The sequence below is a fragment of the Biomphalaria glabrata genome, chromosome 11, assembly GCF_947242115.1.
Source record: "Biomphalaria glabrata chromosome 11, xgBioGlab47.1, whole genome shotgun sequence".
NCBI classification, from domain to species: Eukaryota; Metazoa; Mollusca; class Gastropoda; family Planorbidae; genus Biomphalaria; species Biomphalaria glabrata.
In genome coordinates, this window is record NC_074721.1 from 34,995,802 (window position 1) to 35,022,185 (window position 26,384).

At 35.2% G+C, this 26,384-nt stretch overlaps 1 protein-coding gene and 1 long non-coding RNA gene across 4 annotated transcripts; one reads left to right on the forward strand and one right to left on the reverse strand.

The window, feature by feature from the left end:
- Positions 1–1,590: 1,590 nt before the first annotated feature.
- Positions 1,591–14,531, reverse strand: LOC129921776 (uncharacterized protein K02A2.6-like). Of its 3 annotated transcripts, none has more exons than XR_008773738.1 (3): positions 14,207–14,531; positions 13,194–13,353; positions 1,591–1,961 (listed from the first exon to the last, which is right to left on the reverse strand). XR_008773738.1 is itself a non-coding variant. In XM_056004549.1 (2 exons), exon 1 carries the CDS (start codon positions 8,968–8,970, stop codon positions 5,086–5,088), a length of 3,885 nt encoding a protein of 1,294 aa, XP_055860524.1. In that variant the 5' UTR covers positions 8,971–9,085; the 3' UTR covers positions 1,591–1,961; positions 4,724–5,085. The 3 variants fall into 3 exon arrangements, 1 of the variants encoding a protein (XP_055860524.1); XR_008773739.1 differs by lacking the exon at positions 14,207–14,531 and adding an exon at positions 14,016–14,171; XM_056004549.1 differs by lacking the exons at positions 13,194–13,353; positions 14,207–14,531 and adding an exon at positions 4,724–9,085.
- On the forward strand, positions 13,220–26,275 carry LOC106052537 (uncharacterized). The gene is made up of 3 exons (XR_008773740.1): positions 13,220–13,361; positions 22,553–22,749; positions 25,272–26,275. It is a non-coding gene; the product is annotated as an uncharacterized LOC106052537 (long non-coding RNA).
- The last annotated feature ends 109 nt before the right edge of the window (positions 26,276–26,384 follow it).

Genomic DNA, 26,384 nt, shown 5'->3' on the forward strand with positions numbered 1-26,384 from the left:
GTTTACAGATTAATCGACCTTTGGAAGCTTTCTATATTAAAATACACCCTTTGTTATTATGTTATATCAAGCGAAGGGAGAATGACATCTGGCTTCGCAGACACATTCAAAGCCCTAAACATTCCTAAGAGGACCTGCTTCCAGCAACGTCGTCAGAAAATTTCTTAGTGGACACTGTTAAGTGGCTACACTGAATTTTGACCCTGACACATTTTGACACTGACCCTGGCACTGCCATCGAATGAAAATGAAGTCATTAGTATGATGATAATAAATAATAATAACAGTCCATAGTAATTGTAAAGGGCTATAACTGTATTTTAGTGTGTGTGTATTAAGAAAAACTGAGTTGTATTTCCTGTTCATGTTTATCAATTGTGTGCCTTCTCTGTTTTTCTTATTAAACCTGGTTCTTTTTTTTGTTTTGTTGAATCTCAAATTTTAATTTATTTAGATCTATGTTGATTAAAAGAAAATTAAAACAAATATATAATTGACTTTCTAACATTTGCTAGTTTAACTATCAAACATCACAATGCACATTGGATCATGATAAATTAGTTGCCAAATAAAAACAAAACTTTGTTTTAAAAGAAGAATTCCACACTTTGACTATATATCTCAATAATATGGAAGTTATTTCCCTTATTCAATATCAAACAATAATTAGTTACTAATAATTAAATAACTAATTGGTTAATTTTTTTTTTGTATTGATTCACATTTTGTTAGGTACAATAAATAATTGTTTGAAGCTTCAACTTAATCCGAGAATGGATGTGTCGGAGAATTAACGTGTACAATTTTTTAAGGGGACCAAACCCTACACATTTAGCCATATCTGTGAATACTAAAGGATTAATTTCCCTTGTTGGTATGAAACAAACTTATTAGTTATCAGTAATTAATTGACTAATTGGTATTTTTTTTATTGATTCATATTTGTCAATGCCAATGAATAATTGTGCCAAGTTTCAACTTGATCCAAGATTGGCTGTTTGAGAAACAACGTGTACAAACTTTTTACTAGACAGAGTGAGTTGATATAAGCTTTTTTTTAAAAAAAAAGCATAAGTTGAATTTTGTTTAGTGGATGAAGAATTCCAATATTTAATAAAAGTGACTAGATGTAATTAATCGGATATCGGAACATTTTTGACCTGAGACAGGTTTGTTAATCATGCTACCATTGTACACGTGCATGTTCCTGAAGCCCATGACAAAAGTACACGCTCTACTCAGCCTCCTCCCTCGAATGTTGTAAAGCCCATGACAAAAGTACACGCCCTCGAATGTTTTCTCACACTTCTGTATCGCCAAGTCTCACTTTCACCTTCAGCCATCCCTTAGTCTGTTGGACTGTTGGAGCATCACTCAAGATTTGTTGACCGCCTTTCTCCATTCAACTCTGTCTTTTGCCTTGGATAGAACCTCTTTCAATGGCAGGCCAGTCCAGAATGTTGGAACAGATCCACTATTTAGAGACTTCCAAAGTGAAGGCCGCTGTCGGATTTGTGCTGTCTTTCCGTCAGTCTGTCAGTCACAGATCACGAAACAAATAAAAAAAAAACACTGATAAAATAGCTCTTTTGCTTCCTTTATAATTCAATTAGTAAATAAAAGCAACGTTTCTGAGGTAAACTTTACGTGTTATGTTTTAACAAAATACAGGATCTTGTACTTTACCGGTAACATTTATAATAAGACAATATGTTTGAGGTTATCATGGACATACGATAATAGTCGTAGATTATCATGATTCTTTTCTTTTCTAAGTGGTCGGCATTTTCTTTACTGTAATAGGCATATTGTCTTTCGCAGTGTATGAGTCGTTAACTGTGATTCGCCAATACAGCTTGTCACTCTAGTTTGAAACCCACGATTCAAGCTGTTCTTGGATTGTAGACAATCTACAGAAATTTTTTCTCATGAAGCTTCTTTTGAAATGTAAGCACGCAGATCTAAAAGAAAAAAAAAGACGAAAAGCGTGTTTAATTATACAACAAGAACCAATGAATATGTTTGTTAATGCCATGTAAATAGAAGATACGTTATGTACATAGTTGAAGCAGAACAAAAGCACAGGAAATAGAGTCTCTCGATGTAATGAGAACCATTGTTTAGTATATCCGGTAATGAAAAACAATAACCTAATAGGTATCTGATGTAAACATGATATAAATGGAGGAAAAATGTTTCTGTTCCGAAAAACTAATAAAACTTTATTAAAAACTGTTCCGGACAACTATAAAAGAAAAAACAACAGCATTGTAAATGAAATGCTGTCACAGAAATATGAAGTAAAAACATTAATCAAATTAGCATTATGTTTTTTTCCCTAAGCTAATAATAAATATAAACTTGTGTATTTTGATAGACGCAAAGGCCCCAAGTAATTTATAATTTAAATATTTCAACACAAGAATATAGGCCTAAGTATTTTTTTAAGCATTAAGAGTTATCATTAAAAATAGTATAAAATATCATAGTGATTATAATCAGTAAGATCAATGAAACTAGTAGCAAAACTAAATTAGTACGTAAGTAGAAATTATGAGTACACAAAAAAAAATATATGTTTTTACTCAGCAAGACACTAAAAAAAAACCCAGCAGCACACTTCTTAATCAATATATTAGAACAAGAATATAAACTCTCTATCTAATTTTTCCAGTTGAGCTCAGAACAAATTGCCTGAATAGGTAAAGTATTTAATAATCTTTATTTTTAAACAACGTCTGTAAATTATAAGAGTGATAAGATTTTATAATTAAAATTATACGGAATAGTGTTGTCATCAGATTTTACTTTGAACTGAATGTTTTGGGAGCTGGCATGAGGTAAGTAAGTGCAAGTTTTTGAAGTGTTCTCATGTACTTGTTATATCTAATACATACAATACACAACAATAAGGATGCCTGTAAGAGAGCGAGAGACAGAGAATGAGAGGAGTTGGGAGAAAAAAAAAGCTCCAACGTTAAGCAGAGAAACGAAAAAAAACAAGAAAATACTTTTAAAAAAAAACCAAACATACGAAGTGTAATTGAATCCATTAATTGGACTAGTCATGTCATTGAATTTGTAATAGCTTAGACCAACTGTCACCAACATCAATAAATCTGTGCGATTAGAAATATTTTTACCAATTGTTTTTGTTTAGGGGAACGACCTGAATTCAAGCTCGTGGGTCAAGCCTCCTCAAGTCAACATATTAACCACCCTGCTATTGAGGTGCATATGAAAATAGAAAATCGTATAGTTATCTATTGTTTGTTTCAAACCTACCTTAAAGCGGCGAGCTATAAAAGGGTCTAATTCAGCTTAAGCCACCACTCCACTCTGGTAAAATTTTTTTTTTTGCTTGTTCAAGATACCAAAAAAAAAAATGTACCAATAGTTAATTAACTAATTGGTTATTTTTTTTTAAATTGACTCTTGTGTTATCAGGTATCAGTAAAAGAAATAATTGTGCAAACTTTTCAGCTTGATCCGAGATTGGGTGTCGGAGAAATAACGTGAACAAACTTTGTACCAGACAGAGTTGATATAAGCTTTGTAACAAGAAAATACATGACAGTAGGAATAAGGGCGAAAGAGAATAAAAGAGAGAGAGAGATAGTATGAGAGAGGGAAGGCGGGTTGAGAGATAGAAGAGGAGGGTGATAAAGAAGGGAGCTAGAGGGAGGGAATGGGAGGGAGAGGAGGAAATTCAATACGCAGTTTTTCACAGTGTAATAAGCAGAAAGATCTAAGGCCAAAATTTGTTTTTGTTGCATTTCTTCAACCCTAACTCCTAAACCCACTTCACCATTCCATTCAAACTTTAAACAAGCGACTAGACAGCCAACTTGACAATTCAAAACTGAATGTTAAGCAGGCCAGCCAACTGAGATGAAAGACTACAGAGAGTCAATAAAACACTTCACAATAAGAAAAAACCCTTTAAAATAAAACTCATAAAAATGAGTATTGCCCTATGCAATAGAAAAATAGGTCAGCATTAACATGTACTTCTGTATAAATAAACTGTTCTTGTTTAGCTTCGAAACAACATTTTTTTTGGTTAATTAGAAAGTGTTTAATTCACAGACATGTCTATGATTTAATTCTAATTCTAATTAAAATAAAATATTAAGTTTCCTTTCAAACTTAGCTGTCTGTCTCAAATTACTTGAAAAGCTTAAATAGTTAATATATGTGTCAGGTGACCAGCACAGCGAAATGATTTGAAGAACTGAGATTCCATTCTACTAATGTCTGCAACATCTTCTTTTATCTTAGAACTTACAGTCCTACTCGTCTCCATGTGAAAATCTAGTCGGTCATGTTAATTAGAGACTTAAAATCTGCCAAGACATTGGTTTCCCTGGCTGATTCAGACAACCCCTTTTCATGCTCTAACGACACTGTCTTTGTAACCTTGTTTTACAATAGCAGTTGTCTTGTTTTTTTGTGGTCAACAAAGCAACTGTAAAATACTGCGCAGCTTAATGTCAGGCACGACATGTTTGATGCTTGGAATAAATGTCTGACATACACTATAATAGAACGGTAACCTGACCATAATTTATGTCTGGTTGAACGGCCGCAATAGCCTCTCATGTTTCGCCAGAGGATTGCTAAGGTTAGAACACTTAAGACGGCTTTTGAGTCATGTATACCAGCCCTAACCCTCTCTGTCTTCCCATCTCGTGACATCAATGTAAATAAAGTATATATATACCTGATAATGTCTGACATCTGTTCTTTGTCTGACAGATGTAAAAAGTGTCTAGATTCTAGAGGATTGCTGCATAAACAGTGATTTCTTGACGATGACTGGATGTGATATGTTGTTTAACATTGTCTGTCTGCTTGTGTTGAAAAAGTGTGTGTGTAGAATATTTGCGTTACACAAATAACAAACTAGTGTTTAAGAGGGAAGACATATTAGGAACTCCATTTATTACGTAAACACAAGCGGTGTTGCACTGACGCGCTAGTGTGCAAATGTACATATAATACTATTATGTTACATCTCTCTTCTTTAATTCAGAAAATCTATTTATCAGAATAACTAACAAACTAGTCAACTAAAAAGTCAATTCACAAATCAAGTCTCTTGGGTTTGTTAACTATTCTGCCTGAGCGTGTTACGTAAGGTTCATGTGGTCTAGAGGTGTTAGAAGAAGCAGTGTGTAGTGGCGGCTCAAAATCTAGTGTAGTTTGTAATCTTGGACTCTCTAGATCTAGTGGTTCTGGTTGTTCTGAGATGTCATCTGGAAAGTCATAATTGTTGTCAAATCTGTTTGCTTTCTCAGAAGACTTTCTGATGTGTTTTCTGTTTCTTCTGTAGACCTTATTTCCACTTTTGACATTATATGATCTAGGCTTAGAATGCTTCGAAACTACTGTTCCTGGTTTCCACTTAGAATTAAGTTGCATTCTGACTGCCGTTCCGTCTTGTGGTGGATTATGACTCTTAACTCCTTTCCTCTTATCATAATAATGTTTCTGAGACTGTTTCTCGGAGTCAAAGTGTTTCTTCACCACCTTGAGATCTGGTGTCTTAGGTGTGAGTATTTCCTCGCTAGAAGGTAACAAATTTCTGGGTCGGCGTCCCATGAGTAATTGTGCTGGCGACAAATTAATATTACTCAGTGGAGTAGTTCTGTAGTCTAATAGCGACAGAAATTTGTCTTCGCTTTTCTTCCACAGTTTCTTCACAGTCTGAATAGCTCTTTCAGCCTCACCATTAGAACTCTGAAAATGAGGACTCGACATTTCATGCTCTATTCCGTATGATTTACAGAAGTTCAGGAATTCCCTTGAAGCCAACTGTGGCCCGCTATCTGACCTTAACTTTCTAGGTATTCCATGGCATGCGAATATACTCTTCATTGCTTCGATGATATCTGATGTAGTTTCCTGTGACAGTTCTTTGACATCAATAAACTTTGAGAAGTAGTCAACTAGAAGCACATACTTTTTACCCTCAAAGTTAAACAGATCACACCCAACCATGCTGTATGGAAGGTCTGGTGTCTTGGTAGGCATTAGCGGTTCTGACACATTTTGATTCTGATGTTCAGCACACCTGCCACAATCCCTAACTGTCACTTCAATGTCTGCATTCATGCCTGGCCAATACATGACTTCTCTGGCTCTCTGCTTACACTTGACTATTCCTAAGTGAGACTTGTGAATCAGATTTAGCATGTATTTACGTAAGCTTGGTGGCATGACTATTCTCAGACCTTTGTATATAATACCATCCGAAGTTGATAACTGGTCTCTTGAATCCCAATATGGCCTGACTTCAATTGGAGTCTCGCTTCTTGTGTCTGGCCAACCAGTCATAATTACTTCCAGAAGCATTGAAAGTTCCTTGCTTGTACAGTCTTTAATTTCACTGTATTTCGAATCACTTACAGAGATCATATGCACTGAATCATCTGTAAATTCACATGTCTGTGTATCAGTATTTGGTAGATGTGCACGAGAAAGTGTATCGGAGATAAACATTTCCTTGCCTTTTCTATAACAGACTTTCAGATCATACCACTGTAGTCTTATTAACATCTTCTGTATTCTCATTGGTGCTGACAATAGAGGTTTCTTGAAGATTTGCTCCAGAGGTTTGTGATCATTATAAACTGTTACTTCCTTACCAAATATGTAGCAGTGAAATTTGCTTGTACTATACACAATTGAGAGCATTTCCTTCTCAATCTGAGCATATCTTGTTTCTGTATCTGTGAGAGCTCTTGATGCGTATGCAATTATACGGCCTTCCTGGAGTAATACTGCTCCCAGTCCATCTTTACTTGCATCACATTCTATCTCTACGTTCTTGTTGACATTATAATATGACAAAACTGGAGGGTTTGTACAAAAATGTTTCAATTCTTTGAAACTCTTGTTTTGTTCATGATTCCATTGAAATTCTATATCATCTTTTAGAAGCTTTCGTATTGGAGCATCTGCTTGACTTAGATTAGGAATAAATTTTGCTAGGTACTGAATTAAACCTAGAAATCTTCTGATTCCATCTTTGTCTTGAGGAGCTGGCATGTCAATAATTGCCTTTATCTTTGCTGGATCTGGTTCTAAACCTTTCTCTGACAAGATATGGCCCATATAAGGTACTCTGTTTTGCCTTATCTTGCACTTATCATAGTTCAGCTTTAGATTGTACTCCGTTGCTCTTTGCATGACTTGTTTCAAAATGTGATCATGATGCTCAACATCTCTACCAGCTACTAGAATGTCGTCTATGATGACATATGCTCCTTCAATTCCTTGAAGCATTTCATCCATAATTCTTTGGTAAATTTCTGGCGCTGATTTGATTCCAAAAGGTAATCGTAACCATCTATATCTTCCCAGAGGTGTGTTGAAAGTTGTGAGAAATGAAGATTCTCTATCAAGCTTTATTTGCATAAACCCTGACTTGGCATCGAGAACTGAGAATATCTTCGAATCTGGAATATTAGTGATCACATCTTCAATAGTTTTCATTGGGTGATGTTCCCGTCTGATTGCTTTATTGAGATCTTTTGGATCAATACATATTCTCACTTTGTCATTCCTGAACAAAACAACCATGGAGCTAACCCATTCAGTAGGTTCATGTACTGGAGTAATAAATCCATCAGCTTGCATTTCTTTAAGTTTTTCTTCAACTTTATTGCGCAGCGATGCTGCTAAGCGACGTGGTGGATGGATAACTCCTTTAGCATTTTCCTGTAACTGAATCTTGTATTCTCCTGGCAGTGTTCCAGTTGTTTTCAGCATTTCAGGAAACTCTCTTTGTAACTCGTCTTCTGCCTTGGATTCTATGCTGTCTATCCGTTGTAGTAGTCCTAAACATTCTGCTGTGTCACCACTCAAAATGTTCTCTTGGTTAATGTCTACTACCTCAAACCTTGCTTTCACCTCTTGGATATTATTTTTCAAAGGTAGCACTACTGCTCCTAAAGTCTTAATAACATGATTAGAGTAAGACTTGAGCGACTTTGCTGAATAAGCAAGTTTTACTTTGTCTTTGAGCTTTTCAAACTCTGACTTGACAAGAATGTTACATCTTGCACCAGTGTCGATACGAAAAATTAATGTCTTGCCATGCACGACTAGTTTTACAGTCCACTTGTCTTCAAAGACATTGATATTCTCAATATTACCCTTTTTATACTGGCTACTTGCAGTGCTAACAGGTATAATATTTTCATCACTGTGACTGTCATCTTCTACTAGATTGACGTTGCGTCTTTTTCTGCACATTTGAAACCAGTGGTTTTTCTTCTTGCAGAAATTGCATGTGGTTCCTATTGCTGGACATTTTCCCTTTTCATGGTTCTTGCCGCATTTACTACATAATTTATCTGAGTTTTCTTTAGACTTCTGCTTGAGTACATTGTGTGACTGTCTCTTGATTGATAGAACTTCTTGGCCCCTAAACATTTTCACTTGGCTTTGTGACATCTCATATTGTTGTCCAATTTCTATAGCCTTGCTAAGGGTCAACTTCTGTCCCTGGTCAAGTAGTCTTAATTGTACCTTTTCGTGTATGACTCCACTAATAATCAAATCAATAAGCATATCGTCTGGGTTGTCATACTCACAGTCCATAATGAGAAGCTTTAGGTCTTTAACAAAGTTATCAAAACTTTCTCCTTCTACCTGCTTTCTCTGATGTGCTCTAAATCTAGACGCTCTTTTATTTTGTCTTGGCCTTATGTAGTCTTCTATTTTCTTTAATAGAAATTGCGGATCTCCCTCTTCACTATCAGTAATATTTAGAATTTTGTAAACTTCACGGCCTTGTTGACCTATCCACATTCCCAGCCATCCGGCTTTTTGTTTACTATCGGCACCAGCTAACGGTCCTTTGAAACAAAAGCTCACCTGCTGTTGAAACCTTAAAAACTCTTGATACAGATCTTTAGCATTCCAATTCAAGATTGGTTGCTCAAAATAAAAAGAAGCCATTATTAGATTAATAAAAACCTTTGTCTGGACAGCTTTTTAAGTTTTATTCTGACACCATGTAGAATATTTGCGTTACACAAATAACAAACTAGTGTTTAAGAGGGAAGACATATTAGGAACTCCATTTATTACGTAAACACAAGCGGTGTTGCACTGACGCGCTAGTGTGCAAATGTACATATAATACTATTATGTTACAGTGTGTGTGTGTGTGTGTGTGGACGTCATTCGCAAGAATAGTTTCGCAACCAAATCACATTTAGGGCCTACAAATATCTGCGCCTGTAAAAGAATTGTATATTTTCACTGCACAGACTTTTGCCCAATAATCTCTTCAGACTTTATCTTTCACTCTTCAAAATGAATTTTATTCCAATTTTTCTATTACAATACCTCTATTCAAGTCAGAACCTCATGGATAATGGGTGGGTGGATGGTGGAACCTGGACGCTGATATCAAAAACGGCTCTAACGTTTTTTTTCTAGAAATTAAACAGTTGGGGTATTTTACTGAGAAAAGAATTACTAGTTCATTAGCCACACGTGGAAAATTCTAATTTGACCGTTATTATTTTTCAATTAAAAAATTGAATAAATTTATATTTGGCTAGATTTAGGTCTAGGTGTAGATCCAACATCGGTTTTGAAAGGACTATCGCTTTCGGGAATTTCCGAATGTAAAACATTATGGATTCAAGAGTTACTGTTCAGGAAAATTTTGCGCATCGTCTTCTTAGTCGAGATGTAAAGGCTTATCATTGGAATATTATAAAGAATTCTTTCTATTGGGTGAGATGGGAGGTAGCGGGGTAAAAAATGTTCTATTGTTTTTAAATTAATTATTATTAAAAGAAAAACAATCGCTCTATTAGAACATCCCTTGTAAACCTTTACATCTACAGCAAGGAAACTGTTCTTCAATGGATCCCAGCACACATTGAACTAGAGGCAATGAAAAAGCAGACATACTGGCCAAAGAGGGAAGAATAAACAAATAAATGAAAATTCCTCTCTACCCAGAAGAAATCATGAAAATAATAGAGAGTATAATAAATGAGGATTTGACCAGCTCATATCCCAATGACAAGAAAAAATAAGGAAGCATATTATAGTCTATCTCGACATGACCAACGGATAATTTTTCGACTCAGAACCGGACACAACAGAATGAGACAACATATGTTCCGGAAGCTTAAAGTCGGGACGAGCGAAACCTGCCCTTGTGGAGCATCACCAGAGAATGCTGACCATGTACTTCAAAGCTGCATACTATATCAAGAGGCCCGAACAAGACTCTGACCCCAAAACCTTCCAATAGAACAAAAACTATACGGTGAACTGCCTGATCTGGAAACCACTTCGCAGTTCATCTCAGTTATAGGATTATTAGTTATAGAACCCTCTAACATGTAAAATCAGAACGAAGAAGAAGAAAAAGCTCTATTAGTTGTATAAAGGAGGTATTGTCTTTACACAAAAAAAAAGGATTTTTTTTCTGTTTTTCTTATTGTTGTTCATTCAACTTTTTGAAAACTCTGGCTGAAAAAAAAAGGAAAGAGAACTCCCCAGTACTATGAGGAGACGAATGCTGAACTGTTTCGGTCATACCTTAAGACTTGACTCTATAAAAAGTCATTAGTCTTCAAGGTACAGTAGTGGGAGCACGAAGAAATGGTCGTCAATGGAGGGATTTGGTTACACGAACTGTCACAGCACCCCTACGACGAAAGTCAAGGGACAGATGCGTGTGAGAGAGAGAGATGTATGTATATATGTGTCTTTGTTTTACCCACAGAAGTTAACATTTTCTGAGCTTCATATTTTTCAACAAGATGTTCATTTGCTTTGAAATCCATTTTTACGTAATCTATATTGGACATTACAAAGTACGTCTACCACGCTCCTGTAGTATGCTCAGTACTAGATCTCTTGTTTATATGAGGGAGGTGAGGTCTGTCCTTCATTTAGTTTAGTCTTCATCGGGTTTTAAACTCAAGCCCTTTGTGCTATGTAGCAAAGTGGTTTACGCCTCTCAATTACTTATCGATGAATAGTTAAAGCATTTCCTTTAAGACCTCCCTTCCTCATCGGAAACGCACCATTTTAGAGACGATTTTCTCCTCTAGAATACTCAACTGAGCTATGCATACAACTAATCTATTTACATCGTCTGCTATGATGACTTCCTGTGCTGTGATTTGATCCTATGCACTTTACCGTAACTTCAAGTCTTGACGTACTTTTTTCGTTTCGCTCAACAAACCTTTTTTCTTTTCACATAAAAAAATCTTTAAAGCGAGACCAATTGTCATAGACTATAACGATTGGTCTCGGCCAAAGGCAAACAAAATTATTATGTGTACTTTCTCGCTATGTCGCCGTGAAGAGCCCATGGCGCCTCTTCTTACACACTGGAAACCGGTGTTCATATAAGAAAATCCCAATATTTAGAAAAAAAAAAGGGTTTATTTTTAAACACTAACCCTTACACATGTACACACATAAACACATATAGCTATATTTTCACAAGCATACATAGGGCCCATATTCGCACATAAATTAAAGAAAAAAATTTGTGTAATAATTCCGATTCATTTATATATGCGAAAAAATATTTGCAAAATAATGCACAATAAAAAAGTAGACCTTATTTTGTTTTTTTTTTTTAAATAAAAGTTATCAAATACAAAATGGCGTGGTCACTGAGTAATAGAAATGTTTGGCTTCCCAACCAAGTGGTTTTCAATTCGAATCTTGGTGTCGACTGAGATTTTCAGTTTCGGGATTTTTAGGACACCCCTGAGCCCAGCCAACTCTAATGAGTAACTGACATTAGTTGGGGAAAAGTAAATAGCGGTTGGTCGTTGTGCTGGCCACATGACACCCTCGTTAACCGTGGGCCTTAGAGAGACAGGTGATATTTACATCATCTGCCCTATAGATCGCAAGTTCTAAAAGAGTTACTTTAATCTCCCCCCCCCCCCCATACAAAGTAGCAGACATCTACCCATATCCTTGAACAATTAATCGTCGGCCATAGAGAGACAGGTGACATTTACATCATCTGCCCTATAGATCGCAAGTTTTAAAAGAGTTACTTTAATATTTCCCTCCCCCCCCCCAATACAAAGTAGCAGACATCTACCCATATCCTAGAACAAACGTGCACAAAAATAAACACACATACACACAAAGATATAGACACACACACGTAATACAATACACTAGTGATGCCCAAACTATGGCCTGCGGGCCATATCCGGATAGTGACACTCTGCTATCTGTATCCATTCCCGAAACATCTAAACACTGTGCATGATAAAGCTGCACAGGTTGTTTCATTGCAATCGACGATTTGTTATTACAAAACTTATATCAACTTTGTCTGTCTGTCTGTCTGTCTGGGTGGATTCTTTTACAAGTTCTTCTTTCTCCAACTTCCCATTCTCGGATTAAGTTGAAATTTCGCACAATTATTCATAGCCGAAGACAATCTTGGAATCAACCAAAACAATAACCAATAAATGAATCACTTAGTTGTGATTAATTCATTTTGTTTTATATAGAAGCATATTAGAAAAACCTTGCAGTATTGAGAGATATGGCAGCGATTTTGCGGGGCTTTTTCTCATATAAGATTTTAAAAAAAATATTTAAAAAAAAGTATTTTTTTAAATATATTGCTTATTTCAGTAATGCGGCCCGTAAACTGGTTTGAGAAATTGATATGCCCCCCCCCCCAACCAAGTTGAAAAAGATTATCAGTAAAATTAACTACTTTTATTTTAAAGGGTAATTTTTTCAACATCAACATTGGAACCTTTTTTTTAGAAAGAAAAATAGCGACTGAACTTATTCTAAAAACACTACATGATGTTCTTTGCTAAAAGAAAACACACGTTGAATTATAACGTGAAGCTAGACACAAGATCTATCAGATGAACGACTAGTTTCGTCCTAATTTGTTGACAATTTTGTACCTTGTACATTTCATGGCTTAAATATAGGTCAGGGATTAAGTCTTCAATTACGAAACGTAAAAAGGGAAGGAAATGGATATAGGGGGAAAAAAAAGGGGTGGGTACGGAACGAAAGGATGGGAGAGGGTTAAAAAGGGGGAGTGGGGGATAGAAATAAGGCGGAGTGGGGAATGGGTTAAATCATAAAACTATCTTTTAGCCATTACTAGACTATTTTTTTTTTTTTTACTTTTGGTAATTTACCTTTTAAGGCGTGGTTGTTTCGATTGGTAGCCAACAAAGCTGTTAGTTAGTTAGTCTTCGCTCTGCATTGGTGGATGTGGTAGAAGTAGTCAGTAGAGACTCAAGCCACTCCATTGTCGTCTTGTGTGTCAACAGTTCTATAGAACTAGTAGAGATCAAGCTATATAGGTAGGATTAAAAAAAAAACAACCTAGATTTGTAAGGGTATTTGGGTAGGACTATCTATCTATCTATCTATCTATCTATCTATCTATCTATCTATCTATCTATCTATCTATCTATCTATCTATCTATCTATCTATCTATCTATCTATCTATCTATCTATCTATCTGTCTTGCTGTCTGCCTGTCTAATCTAATCTAATCTAATCTAATCTAATCTAATCTAATCTAATCTAATCTAATCTAATCTAATCTAATCTAATCTAATGTATGTATGTATGTATGTAAAATCTATCTATCTATCTATCTATCTATCTATCTATCTATCTATCTATCTATCTATCTATCTATCTATCTATCTATCTATCTATCTATCTATCTATCTATCTATCTATCTATCTATCTATCTATCCATCTGACTACCAGATACAAAAAAATCGAATTCATTTTATCTATCTATCTATCTATCTATCTATCTATCTATCTATCTATCTATCTATCTATCTATCTATCTATCTATCTATCTATCTATCTATCTATCTATCTATCTATCTATCTATCTATCTATCTATCTATCTATCTATCTATCTATCTATCTATCTATCTATCTATCTATCTATCTATATATATATATATATATATATATATCCATCTGACTACCAGATACAAAAATAATCGAATTCATCAGGCTAGTCCACATAACAGTACTATAACAACAAAACAACTCTTCCTGTGTTCAGATTGTTTGTAAGGATGTAAAAGACCAAACATAATAGTTCTTAACGAGCCTACGTTCAGGCGGACTGAAAGCAAATTGTTTTCTAAACACATAATAAAATTATAATACTTACACACGCAGTAAAAGCACCTACGCATGATGTTGTAGGTGGATCGTCGTTTAAAGCAATAGTCATGCATCACGGTCACATTGTCCTAGTACTGTCATATTAACTCTGAGTAGAAAGGATTACATGCTGAAATATGAAGCTGTATATTATGGGTCGCTTATTACAGCTGTTCATCATTTTATGATGTCCTGTAACATCTGCGGTCTGGCTGAGGGGGGAGTGCCGTGACAATATGTATAGTATATATCTTTCTGGACAACAGCGACATACACACAGACAAGTTCACACCTCGCGCTGAGTCGTCTGCCCGGACAGGTAACACTTGTGTGTTCTCTCTCATTAGAAGACCTCGTTTTCATTTTTTTTTTAGGTAAGTGCATTTCATAACCTTTGTTGTTTGGTTTGGTGTTGCCATAACCTTTGTTATTTATAGGCTTTGCGCAATTCAGTTCACCTCTTTATGTGAATGCCCTTAAACTGGCCTATGTATAGTTGATTTTAAGTGCGTCTTTCTATCGACCGTTCTTTTTAATCTACTGGATAGTAATTACTTACTTACTGTAGACATCGGCTTTGTCTGCGTCGAAAAGGGAAAATATGTAGGTCATAAGTGGGTCTCTGTACCCAAATGAAATACTGCACTTGTCCATAATGTTCGGACTTGAAGGCAATGTCTTATTCTGCGTCGTTATCAATGCTTATCTCTTATTTCTGCTATCTAACTACGTTGGCAATAAGGGCATTTCTAATTATACCTCATTCTCTGGCACTGCCAGAATCAAGATTCTTTATAAGAAAACACAATTCGGTGTAGCTACTGCTCTTAAGAATTGGATGATGATGTGGCAGGTCTGCGGCAGTCTCGCCCTCTGATGGATATGAAGAATATTCTTACAAGTGCTCAGAGCCTCGAAGATGTTCTGCGAGGTCAGTTGTCACAATTCTGATATCACAATTGAATTTATTGTCATTTTATTCAAATTCCGTACCTGTTTAATCTTTAACTCGTTCGCTCCTAATCGACGATACCATCGTTGATTTGACATCATTCAATTAAATTATTGTTTAATTTTATAAACTTGACTTTGTGTTATGTAAAAAAAAAAGAGCATGCATTTCCTTTAATACTATAGGCCTACCAAATACAACATTTTCAAATATCAATCAACAAAACTATTGAAGCCCAACCATAACAGGGTAGTAATATAGCAATGAGCAAAATGTAGAATTCCTTCGAAACGTGGCAAAAAAATAACGGAGAGAAAGAGTTAAAACGTAGTTTTTTTTTCTTTGAATTCTGTTTTCTTCCATGTTCAGTTCTTTTTTAAGGTTACGGGATAGTGTCTGTGATAATGATATTGCAATGCCAAAGATTATAACTGAACTGATTTTTCATGTTTTTGTTTTTAAATTATAATATTTATTATTGTTTGGTGCGTTTCATTGCTTCTATCTATAGCATGCTCAAATCACTTTGGTATCACAAATTGTGAAAGTCTGGTATTGGGATATTTCGGAGAAGGTTTCCATCGGATTTTGACTTTGACACATTCTCAGGTAGCCTAGACGCCTCGTTGTTATGTTTTAATAATAATAATTAACGTCATATCTAGCAATCATAGGCAATATTGAACATTATTAGTTCTTACATATTGTGTGCACAATCCTAAATGTTGATGTGATGATACATATGATTGAATGTCGTCTGGATAGCATAATTAGCCTACATTGGTCTGTTATTGATATTTTGTTTTACTTGGGTGTGTGGATATGTGGAATAGAATAAGTAGTTTTTCAATGAGTAATTGTCAGGGCCGGTCGTACAGATTGCGGGGCCCTATGCGAAACGGATTGAGCTGGGCCTAGTCTGGGATATTAGGATAATAAGTGAAAATTAAAATTGTGTATTAGAAAAATAAATTCACCTTAGCATTTTATTCATACTGGTAAGTACAAAATCTCGGTCAAAGTAACTTTATGAGCCATCTACAGTAGATGGTAGTTTTACAACAAAAAGCCGATAAACATTCATATCTGCCTTTTAGATTTACTATCGACTAGCAAAATATTGCTTTTATTTTTTTAAAGAGGTCGAGATAGATTTAGATCTATATTTAGGCCTATATACCTGAGACTATTTAAGTAAATTAAGTATTGAATTTCCTGTTTTGGTTAAAACTCACCTTATTACATTTTGATTCAATGAAATCTGACTATGCCGTTTGTTTTTTAATCGCGAGTAAGATTGGCATTTTCCATATTGAATGACACCCGAAAAGACAATATTGTCTATTTTTCATCATGCACTGGCTATAATTCAAAAGACAGGAATGGAAAAGTGATTTGAGTGCTGGGACAATAAAGCCCGTGGAGTCTGGGAGCGCATGAGGCACCCTGACCGCACTTCCCCGTGGTGGAGGCTGTCCAGGTCTGAGAAAGCTATTATAGCACAGTGCAGGACAGGACACTGTCCTGTTGGCTCATATTTCTCACGGCTATGGCCAAATTTCGATTCACGGTTCCCCCGCTGCGGGGAAGAAGAGGAAACCGTGCCTCATATTCTGTTTGACTACCCCAAACTTGTTGATCTCCGTCTCGACCTGTATGGTGACATGTATGCACTACACAAGACAGCAGAGTTTCTGTCAAGGGCTTTTGCAAGAAAGGATTTAAGCCTCTCAAGCCCTCACTCAAATGGAGTTTCATGATGATGACAATGATGATGATTTTTCTTGTGATTTGTATGAATTTTTCAGAAGATTTAAAAAAAATCATATTTTCATGACTTTTCCCTATATTTTGCTATTTCTGGAGATTTCCAGGAGCTCCTGGAAAATCAGGAGGCCGCAGAAACCCTTTATTAATAAGTTAAAATGGTTTAATTTAATAATTTACACCTAGAATTAGCGCGGGGCCTATAAAAGTGCGGGGCCCACTGCGGCCGCACAGGTTGCAGTAGCATAAGGCCGGCCCTGGTAATTGTTATGATTTTGAACAAAGCTTTTAATAACTCTCTCCTCTGGCACAACTATTTTTTTCCTCCCACTTCCAATTGATACTGCTAAAATGTATGTGTGTTGAGGCAGAGAGATTGTGTAAGTGTGTGAAGAATATAGGATTAGAAGATTCTCGCTGTCCGTCACAGGGCTGTACTGCTGCAGACCTGCCACATCACCAGAAAATTTCCCAGTGGACATTGTGAAAGGGACTACAATGAATTTTGTTTCCCTCTAACGAAATGTATTAGACCCTGGCACTTCCAGAGAATGAACTTATTTGTTCATTTCTATATTAATAATTACAAATAATGAATACTCGTTCCTTTCTAACATAATAATAGTAATAGAGCAAAAAAAAGAATCCGCAGCAAGCCCTCTGATCCTAAACAATGTTGATGTTAATGTCGGTTTGGACGACGCAGGGCATGAGATTCGCTAATGGGAAGAAAAATACGCTCCACAGAAAATTCTCGGCTATATTAGATTGGGACATTGACAAGGCTGATTCCTTAACATGACTCAAAGCAGGTCATCTCTATCCTGAATCAATTGAACACAAAATGGCATGATGTTCAGCCTTATCAGCATGTGCCTACCTAGGGCGCCATAACCAAGTTGCAAAATTATTACACCAACACTTGGCTTAAACACATAATTTGATCGTTAAGACTACTTCTGCTTATTACAAATACTCGCCACAAGAGGTTCTCGAGTCTACTGAACATCTGCTGTACTGGGATAGGCATATTTTGATCTAAAAAACGGTGGATTTTAATCGCCCTGACTGCTGTTTATTGATTAAAAAAAACAAAAAAAAACGCTACCATTGTTGACATCGCCGTACCACTGTCTCATAATTTAAATGAAATGGAAAAACAAAGAAAATATGGGAACCTAGGCTTGGAGATTAAGCGTTTATGGAAGATTGTTATATCAACAACGGGGATAATGACAACTGACCTCACAGATACCCTTAAGACCATCAACATTCTTAAGAAAAATTCTCGTTGCCTGTCAGTGTGCGGTACTGTTGCAGACCTGCCACATTACCAGCAAATTCCTCAGTGAAAACTGATAAAGGGACAATGGATTTTATGTCTCTTTAACGAAACTCGACCCTGGCAGCACCAGAGAATGAATACTCGTTCATTTGTAACATAATCATAATAATGATAATGATAAAAGCCGACAAAATATGAAAATCTAAACTTGAAGATTAAGCGAATATAAAAATTGACTAAAATATCAAGACATCTTGTTATATCAACCAAGGGGATAATGACAACTGTCCACCAAGACTAATTCGAAGCCCTAAGCATTCCCAAAGAGGACCCTTATTACCTGTCAGAGAGCAGTACTGCTGCAGACCTGCCACATCATCAGAAAATTTCTTAGTGGACATTGTTAAGAAGATTACAATGAATTTTTGTTTCCCTTTAACGAGGTGCCAGAGAATGAAAATTAATTAACTTCCATGATAATAATAATAGTTAGTAAAGAAAACCCCTTCAGATCTTGCGATCTATAGGATAGATGATGTAAAGGTCATCTTTTACTATGGCCGACGGTTAACGAGGATGTCATGTGGCCAACACAACGACCAACTGTCTTAACTTTCCCCAACTAATGCCAGGTTCACATTAGAGTTGGGCATCCTAAGAAACCCCAGAAATCAACAAGATTCGGTCCGGAAGCCAAGCGCTTTACCACTTAGCCACCTCGTAACAATAATAATAAAAAATATATGTTGATTATTATGGAGGAAATTTACAATACTTCTTTACACTTCTATCTTCTCTGAGAGTAAAATGTTTTGGCGACATTTCTATCTTCTATGATCAAAAAAATGTTTAAAATTAAAATTTAGCGCAATGTAATCTATATTGTAATGTCAAACTTCTTGTTACAAAGCTTACATTAACTCTCTCCGTCTGTCTGTCTGTATTCGTTTATACGTTTTGTTGTTCCACTTAGCATTCTTTGATCTCGTTGAAACTTCGAACAATTATTCATAGTCGAAGACAATGCATGAATCGACAAGGTTACAAAGATAGTTTGTGTGGAAAGACAAACTCAAAATCGGCCCCCGAAAAGGCCCGCTCAGGTAGTCGAAAAGACAGTTTTCAATATTTTCAGAAAGTATATAAAAAACTATGAATTACAAACTAACTACAACTACAAGAAGATACAAAAAGAAAAGACGCGCTCGTGACGAAAGTGTTAGCGATACAGTTGTAGTGTTCGACTAACGACTTGATATCACGGGATAAGGAGATTTATTAATGTTATTATTATTAGATTGTTAATATTCATATGTATTCGATGAACTGGTAATTATGAAGATATAGTTAAATCCTAGATTATCCTTACAAAGACTGCATCTCTACTGAAGAGATAAGAAATATGATTAATACAACAATTGGACCCCACGATGACCTGCTAACTACTGTCAAAAAACGTAAACTCAATCTCTATTGCCACATCACAAGGTCCTCAGGGCTCGCAAAGACCTTCCTTCAGGGAACAGTACGAAATCTATGAATCACGTGACTTCATACAAAAGAGTAATAAGCCTGTCACCAGGTGGCGTCGTGGAAGCATTTCTCATCAATCGTTCAATATGCTGATATTAATTATCACTAGCCGAAGATAGAAGCGTTCTTTCGGTTAGTTTATTAGTATTCGATTTATTAAAGTCGGTTCCTAGATAGCAGTAGCGTTGCCAGGGTCGGCGTCATGTACTTGAAGGCGTATATTTAATGTTAGTCAATTATTTAAAATGGAGGCGAGGTGGCAGAGTGTAAAACGATTGGCTTCCTAACCGAGGGTTCTTGGGTTTGAATCTCTGTGAAGGCTGGAGTTTTTTCATTTCAAGACGCTTTTGAGTCCATCTTGCAGCACATGCGTCTCCACAACAGATCCATTATGAAAGCTAAACAGGTCGGAACAAACAATACTTTTAGACTGTTCTACTGGACACTGTTTTGCAAAGCTTATTTAAATCAACTCAGTTTGTCTGTTTTTCTGTCTGGTAAAAAGTGTGTACACGTTTTTTTCTCCCACACCCATTCTATGATCAAGTTGAGACTTCGCACAATTATTCATTGACATAGACAAGACATGAATCAACAAATTAAAGTAACCAATTAGACAATTATTTACTGGTAATTCATTATTTTCATTAATAGTAACAAGGGAAACTAATACTTCAGTATTCGTAGATAATAATTGTTAACACTATTTCTCCCTCACGCATTCTCCGATCAATTTGATACTTTAAACAATTATTTATTGTACCGAACAAAACATGAATCAATAAACAAAAATTAGTCATTTAATAATTAGTAATTAATTATTTTGTTTGAAATCGAAAAAGGGAAATAACTAGTATATTATTGATAGATATAGTTTTAAGGAGTTCTTACCCTTCAGAGCCAACCAGGAAAACCAATGACTTGGCAGAATGTAAGTCATCGGTTAACATGCATGACTAGATGCTTGACGTTTAGGACGCAATCATCTCCATTTTTGTGAAGTAAACTAATTAAAATAACAATTAATATGAATTACTAGAATCACTAAACACTGAAAATGTTTTTTTTGCATGTTCATCATCCGTTATTATGGATATTATGTTTCATACAGAAATTTGGTGTTCCATGAAGTAGTCCTTCAAACATTAAATATTGATTAATTCATTAATTTGCATTAAGTATCATTGCAAAAGAGCAGTTTCTCGTGTATTTCTTGATCTTTCACGCGTGGCTCAAATATTGGATACACAAAACTGTTTTCACTAACAGGAGAAGGGCGAAGGTTAGTAACTGGCGCCTAAGCTAGTAAGCTTTGGGCAAGAAGGACTCATTAGCCTTCCCTTGCAGCCCACCTAGCAGAAGGAAAACTGAATTCAAACCTCTGCTGCATTGCAGCTATACCCCCCCCCCCCCAGCGTAATTAGTGTCATAACATATCGTCATAAAAAGGTACTTTGGCAACCGCTTGTTTGACAACGAAAGAATGAATCCCAATTTTAAATAATCAACACTGTAAAATCTACATTTTTTTTTCTTAAACATTAGTTGCATCTAAAGATATCTAAATAAGAATTGAAATTACTTACAATTTTGTATTTGAATAACAAAATAAATATTTTTTTTTATTATAGCTTATATGCTTATAGCATGCTCAGAGCGCTTTTGGTCCAATCTCATTTGTGGACCAGTGGGGGGGAGGGGGTATCTAGGGGTTGGTTTTCCGTGCTGCCTTTAGGCGCTCAGTAAACACAACTCTGCCAGAGTCAGGTGTCGAACCTCGAGCCCCCTTCTAGGTAGCCAAGCCAAGCCAAGTTCAAGCGCACTTGGCCTCTCGACCACGCTTCCCAAATATTTATAAATAAGGTAAGAATCATATATTAAGGCATGAAATTATCACATTAATGGTATGCGAAAATTAAAGTCAGGACCTGCTTAAATTAAATCCACAATTGTAGACCCCAACGGACATCTCATAGACACCCAATATTTTTTTTCACTTTCATAGACCCCTTGGAAGTCTTCATAGACCCCTAGGGGTCTATGTAGACCATTATGGGAATCACTGGAGTAGATCTTATGTAGTGATATATTTCCTTCGGATCTTTTGTTCTACTTAAACACACACGCGAATGTAAACTCCAAATCAATGAACCACAGAACGAATGCGAGAATACACATTCCAAACCGTGAGTTGGAAGGTTGGAAATTCTCAAAAGTAAGAAAATAAAAGAACATTACGTTGACTAATTGATGTAGTGTGGAACATAGGACCGATTAGAAATGCATAAAGCTGGACAAAAATCTAACAAAATTTAAAAAGTCACAAGAAAATTTCGGGGAAGCTTAAATTTGATCTAAAGATTTATTGGCTGACTTTAACAGTAGGAGGACTAAATACTTCTTAGTAAGAAATGAAGAATCAAAGTAACATCCTTTGAATGGTAATATTGATTTTTAAAAAGTCTCTTTTTTTAACGTTTTTCAGAGCGACTTTTATTTAGTAAACCCAGCTGCGTCTCAATGTTGTATTTGTTGAATTGGATGTATATTTGGTAGTCTAGTGTCTTGTATAGGAGACCTTAAGATTTTTCTGGAGAAACTGGACAATCTATATGTTGGAGTTAAAAAGTGAAACTTGGATTTCTAATGAAGCACAACATTTATTTGTTGTCTTAAAAAATTAATTGATTTATCCATAAACGTAAAACAATTTCAATTTTTAGATGCATCCAAGTTTGTTTTTTTTTTTTTACAGAAAACTCTTAATGGTTCCACTATTTTTTCCTCACAATACACTTACATATCACTTCTTACAGATCGCTGATTACAGATCGCTGATTACAGATTGCTGATATTACTGTAAGCTGATGAAAACTATGAAGGCTGTTAACCTAGTAGTGCTGTTGTGTATTTTGGCTTCAGTGACTCTGACTGTTAACTCAGCGCCTGTGGATCCGACCCAAGCTCCTGTCAAGAAGCAGGTCACAGTGCCAGATTGTGCGACCCTTATAAAGTAAGTTAAGAACGATTTTTTAGCAGCCTCAGTAAAAAAAAAATGGTTTGGTTTGATGCTATCGTGTTCAGCTCTAAATTAATTAATTAATTAACAGTAGTTAATTAATAGTAAATTGATAGTAAATCATTTATTTTTGTCAGGTAGAAGAAATAATTGTGCAAAATTTCAGTTTGATCCGACATTGGATGTGGGAGAAATAACGTGTACAAACATTTGACCAGACAGACAAACAGACTGACAGAGTAAGTTGATATAGGCTTTGTAAAAAAGTATATTTGTATATCAGATTCCATCACCCCTCTCCCCGTATCATCTATACTATAAAGCAGAAAAGTAAGGCGTATGTATGTATGCATGTATGTATGTATGTATGTATGTATGTATGTATGTATGTATGTATGTATGTATGTATGTATGTATGTATGTATGTATGTATGTATGTATGTATGTATGTATGTATATATGTATGTATGTATGTATGTATGTATGTCCCTCATAGAAACCAAAATCGTTTGAACAATTTTGATAAAACCTGGCATAAATGTTCCTTGGGTACTAATTGGAACCGTAGCGTGTGTAAAGTAGCCCTAAAACAAGCTTAAGACCCTAAAAAAAAAAGTTGCCAAACTCTATGAAAGTGTTACTATTTCATGGATCTAGGCCATGTTTACACGACACAAGATGGAAAAGATCTAGATCTAATTTTAGGATCTACTCTTTGCAAAGATAGTTTTTTACTTTGACACATAATAATACAGAACAGTCCATTCATTTCATCATTTGATAAAGTTAACCTTCAAATTTGCGTTTTAAAAGCATTTTCACATAAATTCGTTCCTTATATCGCGGAGTTAGACGTCCTGGCGTAATTTATAATATCCCATTAATTGCGCGACCGAAAGGTTACTTGAAATCTCTCGAACCCTAGATCTACTACATCTAATTCAAGCCTAAGATGATAGACCTACTCTTCGCAAAGATATCTCTATACTTTAACACATGAATATACTTAATAAGTTAATATAGTCCATCCATTTCATATTTTAATCAAATTAACCTTCACATTTCTTATTCAAAAGCATTTATACATATATTCGTTCGCTATAGCTGCGACATAGCTCAATAGCTCGATGTCGCGCGTTTATTACATTAGAAATGTTACGCATGCGCCGATCAGAAAACTTACAAGTCTAAATTAGGTTGATTAGCTATTTTTTTATGTTATTCATAATATTTTTATATTCACGCATTCGCTTTACTTAGAGCATTATTATTTTGTTTAATTGTTTCCAATACACTACATCAGTGGTTATATCAATGATATGCATAATAAGATCCGCGGGCAGAGGGTAATATCTGGCTAGTATTAAAAAATGCAATGGTAGCTTTGTGTCATCTGTAGGTGAAACTCTTTTGCGTTTTAAACAAATTAATTAAATTTTTTACAATGGAAAATATACTCTCGTAGGTGTAACACTTCTGCTAATGTCCTTTAAAACCATGCCTTTTTTAATTATAATTATAATAATAATAATAGTATGCATAATATACTTTTCAAGTATCACCATTTTTAGCGGCCCCCGAAAGGGCCAAGTTAACATTAAACTTCACCTTCACCTATCCCTTGGGTGGGCCGTTGGGGCACCACACAAGATCTGTTAACCGTCTTTCTTCATTCCTTTCTGTCCTTTGCCTTTGATAAAATTTCATTCACTACAGGCCTGTCCATTCTTTGATGTTGTCTTCCCATCACTTTCTCTGTCTTCCTCTTCCTCTTCATCCTGGCACTGTTCCCTGAAGGAATGTCTTTGCGAGCCCTGAAGATCTTATCATTTGGCCATAGATTTTGAGTTTACAATTTTTGACAGTGTTTAGCAGACAATCGTGGGGTCCAATTTCTGTGTTAATCCCGTTTCTAATTTCTTCATTCGTGATGCGGTCTTTGTAAGTGACACATAGGATTTAACTATATCTTCATAATTATAATTTCATTCATTGTATACATATTTTGCCGATTTTGAGTTTGTGTTTTCACACAAACTGTCTTTGTAACCTTGTTTAAAATACAAAATACATTTTATTTTAATTCTCAGATTGTGCATAACTACTTCTGTACTAATACACCATAGCTGTTTATGAGTAACACTAATATCATGAATCTATCGAAACCATTTCTTTGTAAACACCTATAAGTATGTAAACTTTCATGCAAATCCGTTAGGTGCTTCCAAAGATCACGTGATAGATGAATAAATTAATGAATGAGTGGTACTTCACATGTAAATTGTTCTTGACATCTTGTTTAAATGCGATCACAAATCTTTCAAAATGATTAGTTCATAGCAATGACAACAACACATAGATGGCGTTTTACTGCTCAAAGTCTATCCCACAGTTCTTTTATTTCCGTATGATAACCGTTTAAGTTGAGTTATGTCTCTTTAATATTGATGAAAACAAGAAATAATATTTAGATTCAACTAACCACATTACAAAGAGTTATCTGTTTGTTTCCCCAGTGAAAAGAAGTTATGTCCCCGATATTGTGGTTGCCTTGACTCCTGGAACAGGTGATAAGTTTCACCGGTATACAGAATCTTCTGTGCCAAGAATCATCACTCTACAGACATGTGTGATAACTGCATTTGTTTCTTATGCTCATAACACCTACATTCAATTTTCATGTCTTCCATTGATAAATTCATTTTCTTTATTCGCGTAGATTGCAGATTTTCAATAATGGCGGGAAAACTATAACCAGCTTTTTGGTGTATCCGGTATAACAAATACAGGAAGTGTTGATAAACTGTTGTTTTTTAAGTTATAGGAACATTTTTTTTTGGTACTTTTTGGCACTGCCGAATCAAACTTCAAAATGGTTGCAATTTGTAGCACAAAGTGATTTGATATAAAGGAAATATTAGACTCTCACTCTATGACCTGAAGCTTTAATTGAAAAGAAATCGGCATTTAACAAGAAGTAATATTATTGGGATAGAGTTAAAATTAAAGCTAAATTATTTTTTTTTAGTTGGCAGCAGTGCCGTTTAATTAAGCGTCCTTGATATTGTGAAAATCTCCACTATACTTCATTGCGAGCCGTTAGCGTATGGTAAAAACATCACTAAAAACCAGAGATATTTTTGTAAAATCTTAAACGAAGATTTGAACTTTTTTTTTAAATTCTTTATTTTGAGCTGGTCATATGATAAATTGATAGAAATTACCTTCTTTGTAGAATATAATAATAGACCTAAATTTTTATAAAGTGATATAATTTATGCTAGGGCGCTATGAAAAAACCAAACCAAATAGACTTGCAGTGACAATCTTAATCACTTAAATTCAGTTGCCACCTTAAATAAGTTTAAGTCCAAAACAAAGACTATTCACTTTTATTTTTTGTATTTACATAATTGTTCTCTTTTATATTGTGTAAACTATTGTCTGAATTTTTGTGTTAGTCTTGTCCATGTACTCTTGAGATTACTAATGTATAATCAATAAAAATCAATTAATGAATTAGTCTCCGTGTGTCGTCTTTAATCAAATTCTTGACCTAAAATGGAGAAAAAAAAATCTTTGTTGTTTGTATATAAAAAGTAAAGAAAAAAAGTTTCCTTTTCAGACCT

Coding starts and splice junctions, on each gene's coding strand:
- LOC129921776 (XM_056004549.1), bottom strand. CDS start 8,970: ATGGCTTCTTTTTATTTTGAGCAACCAATCTTGAATTGGAATGCTAAA.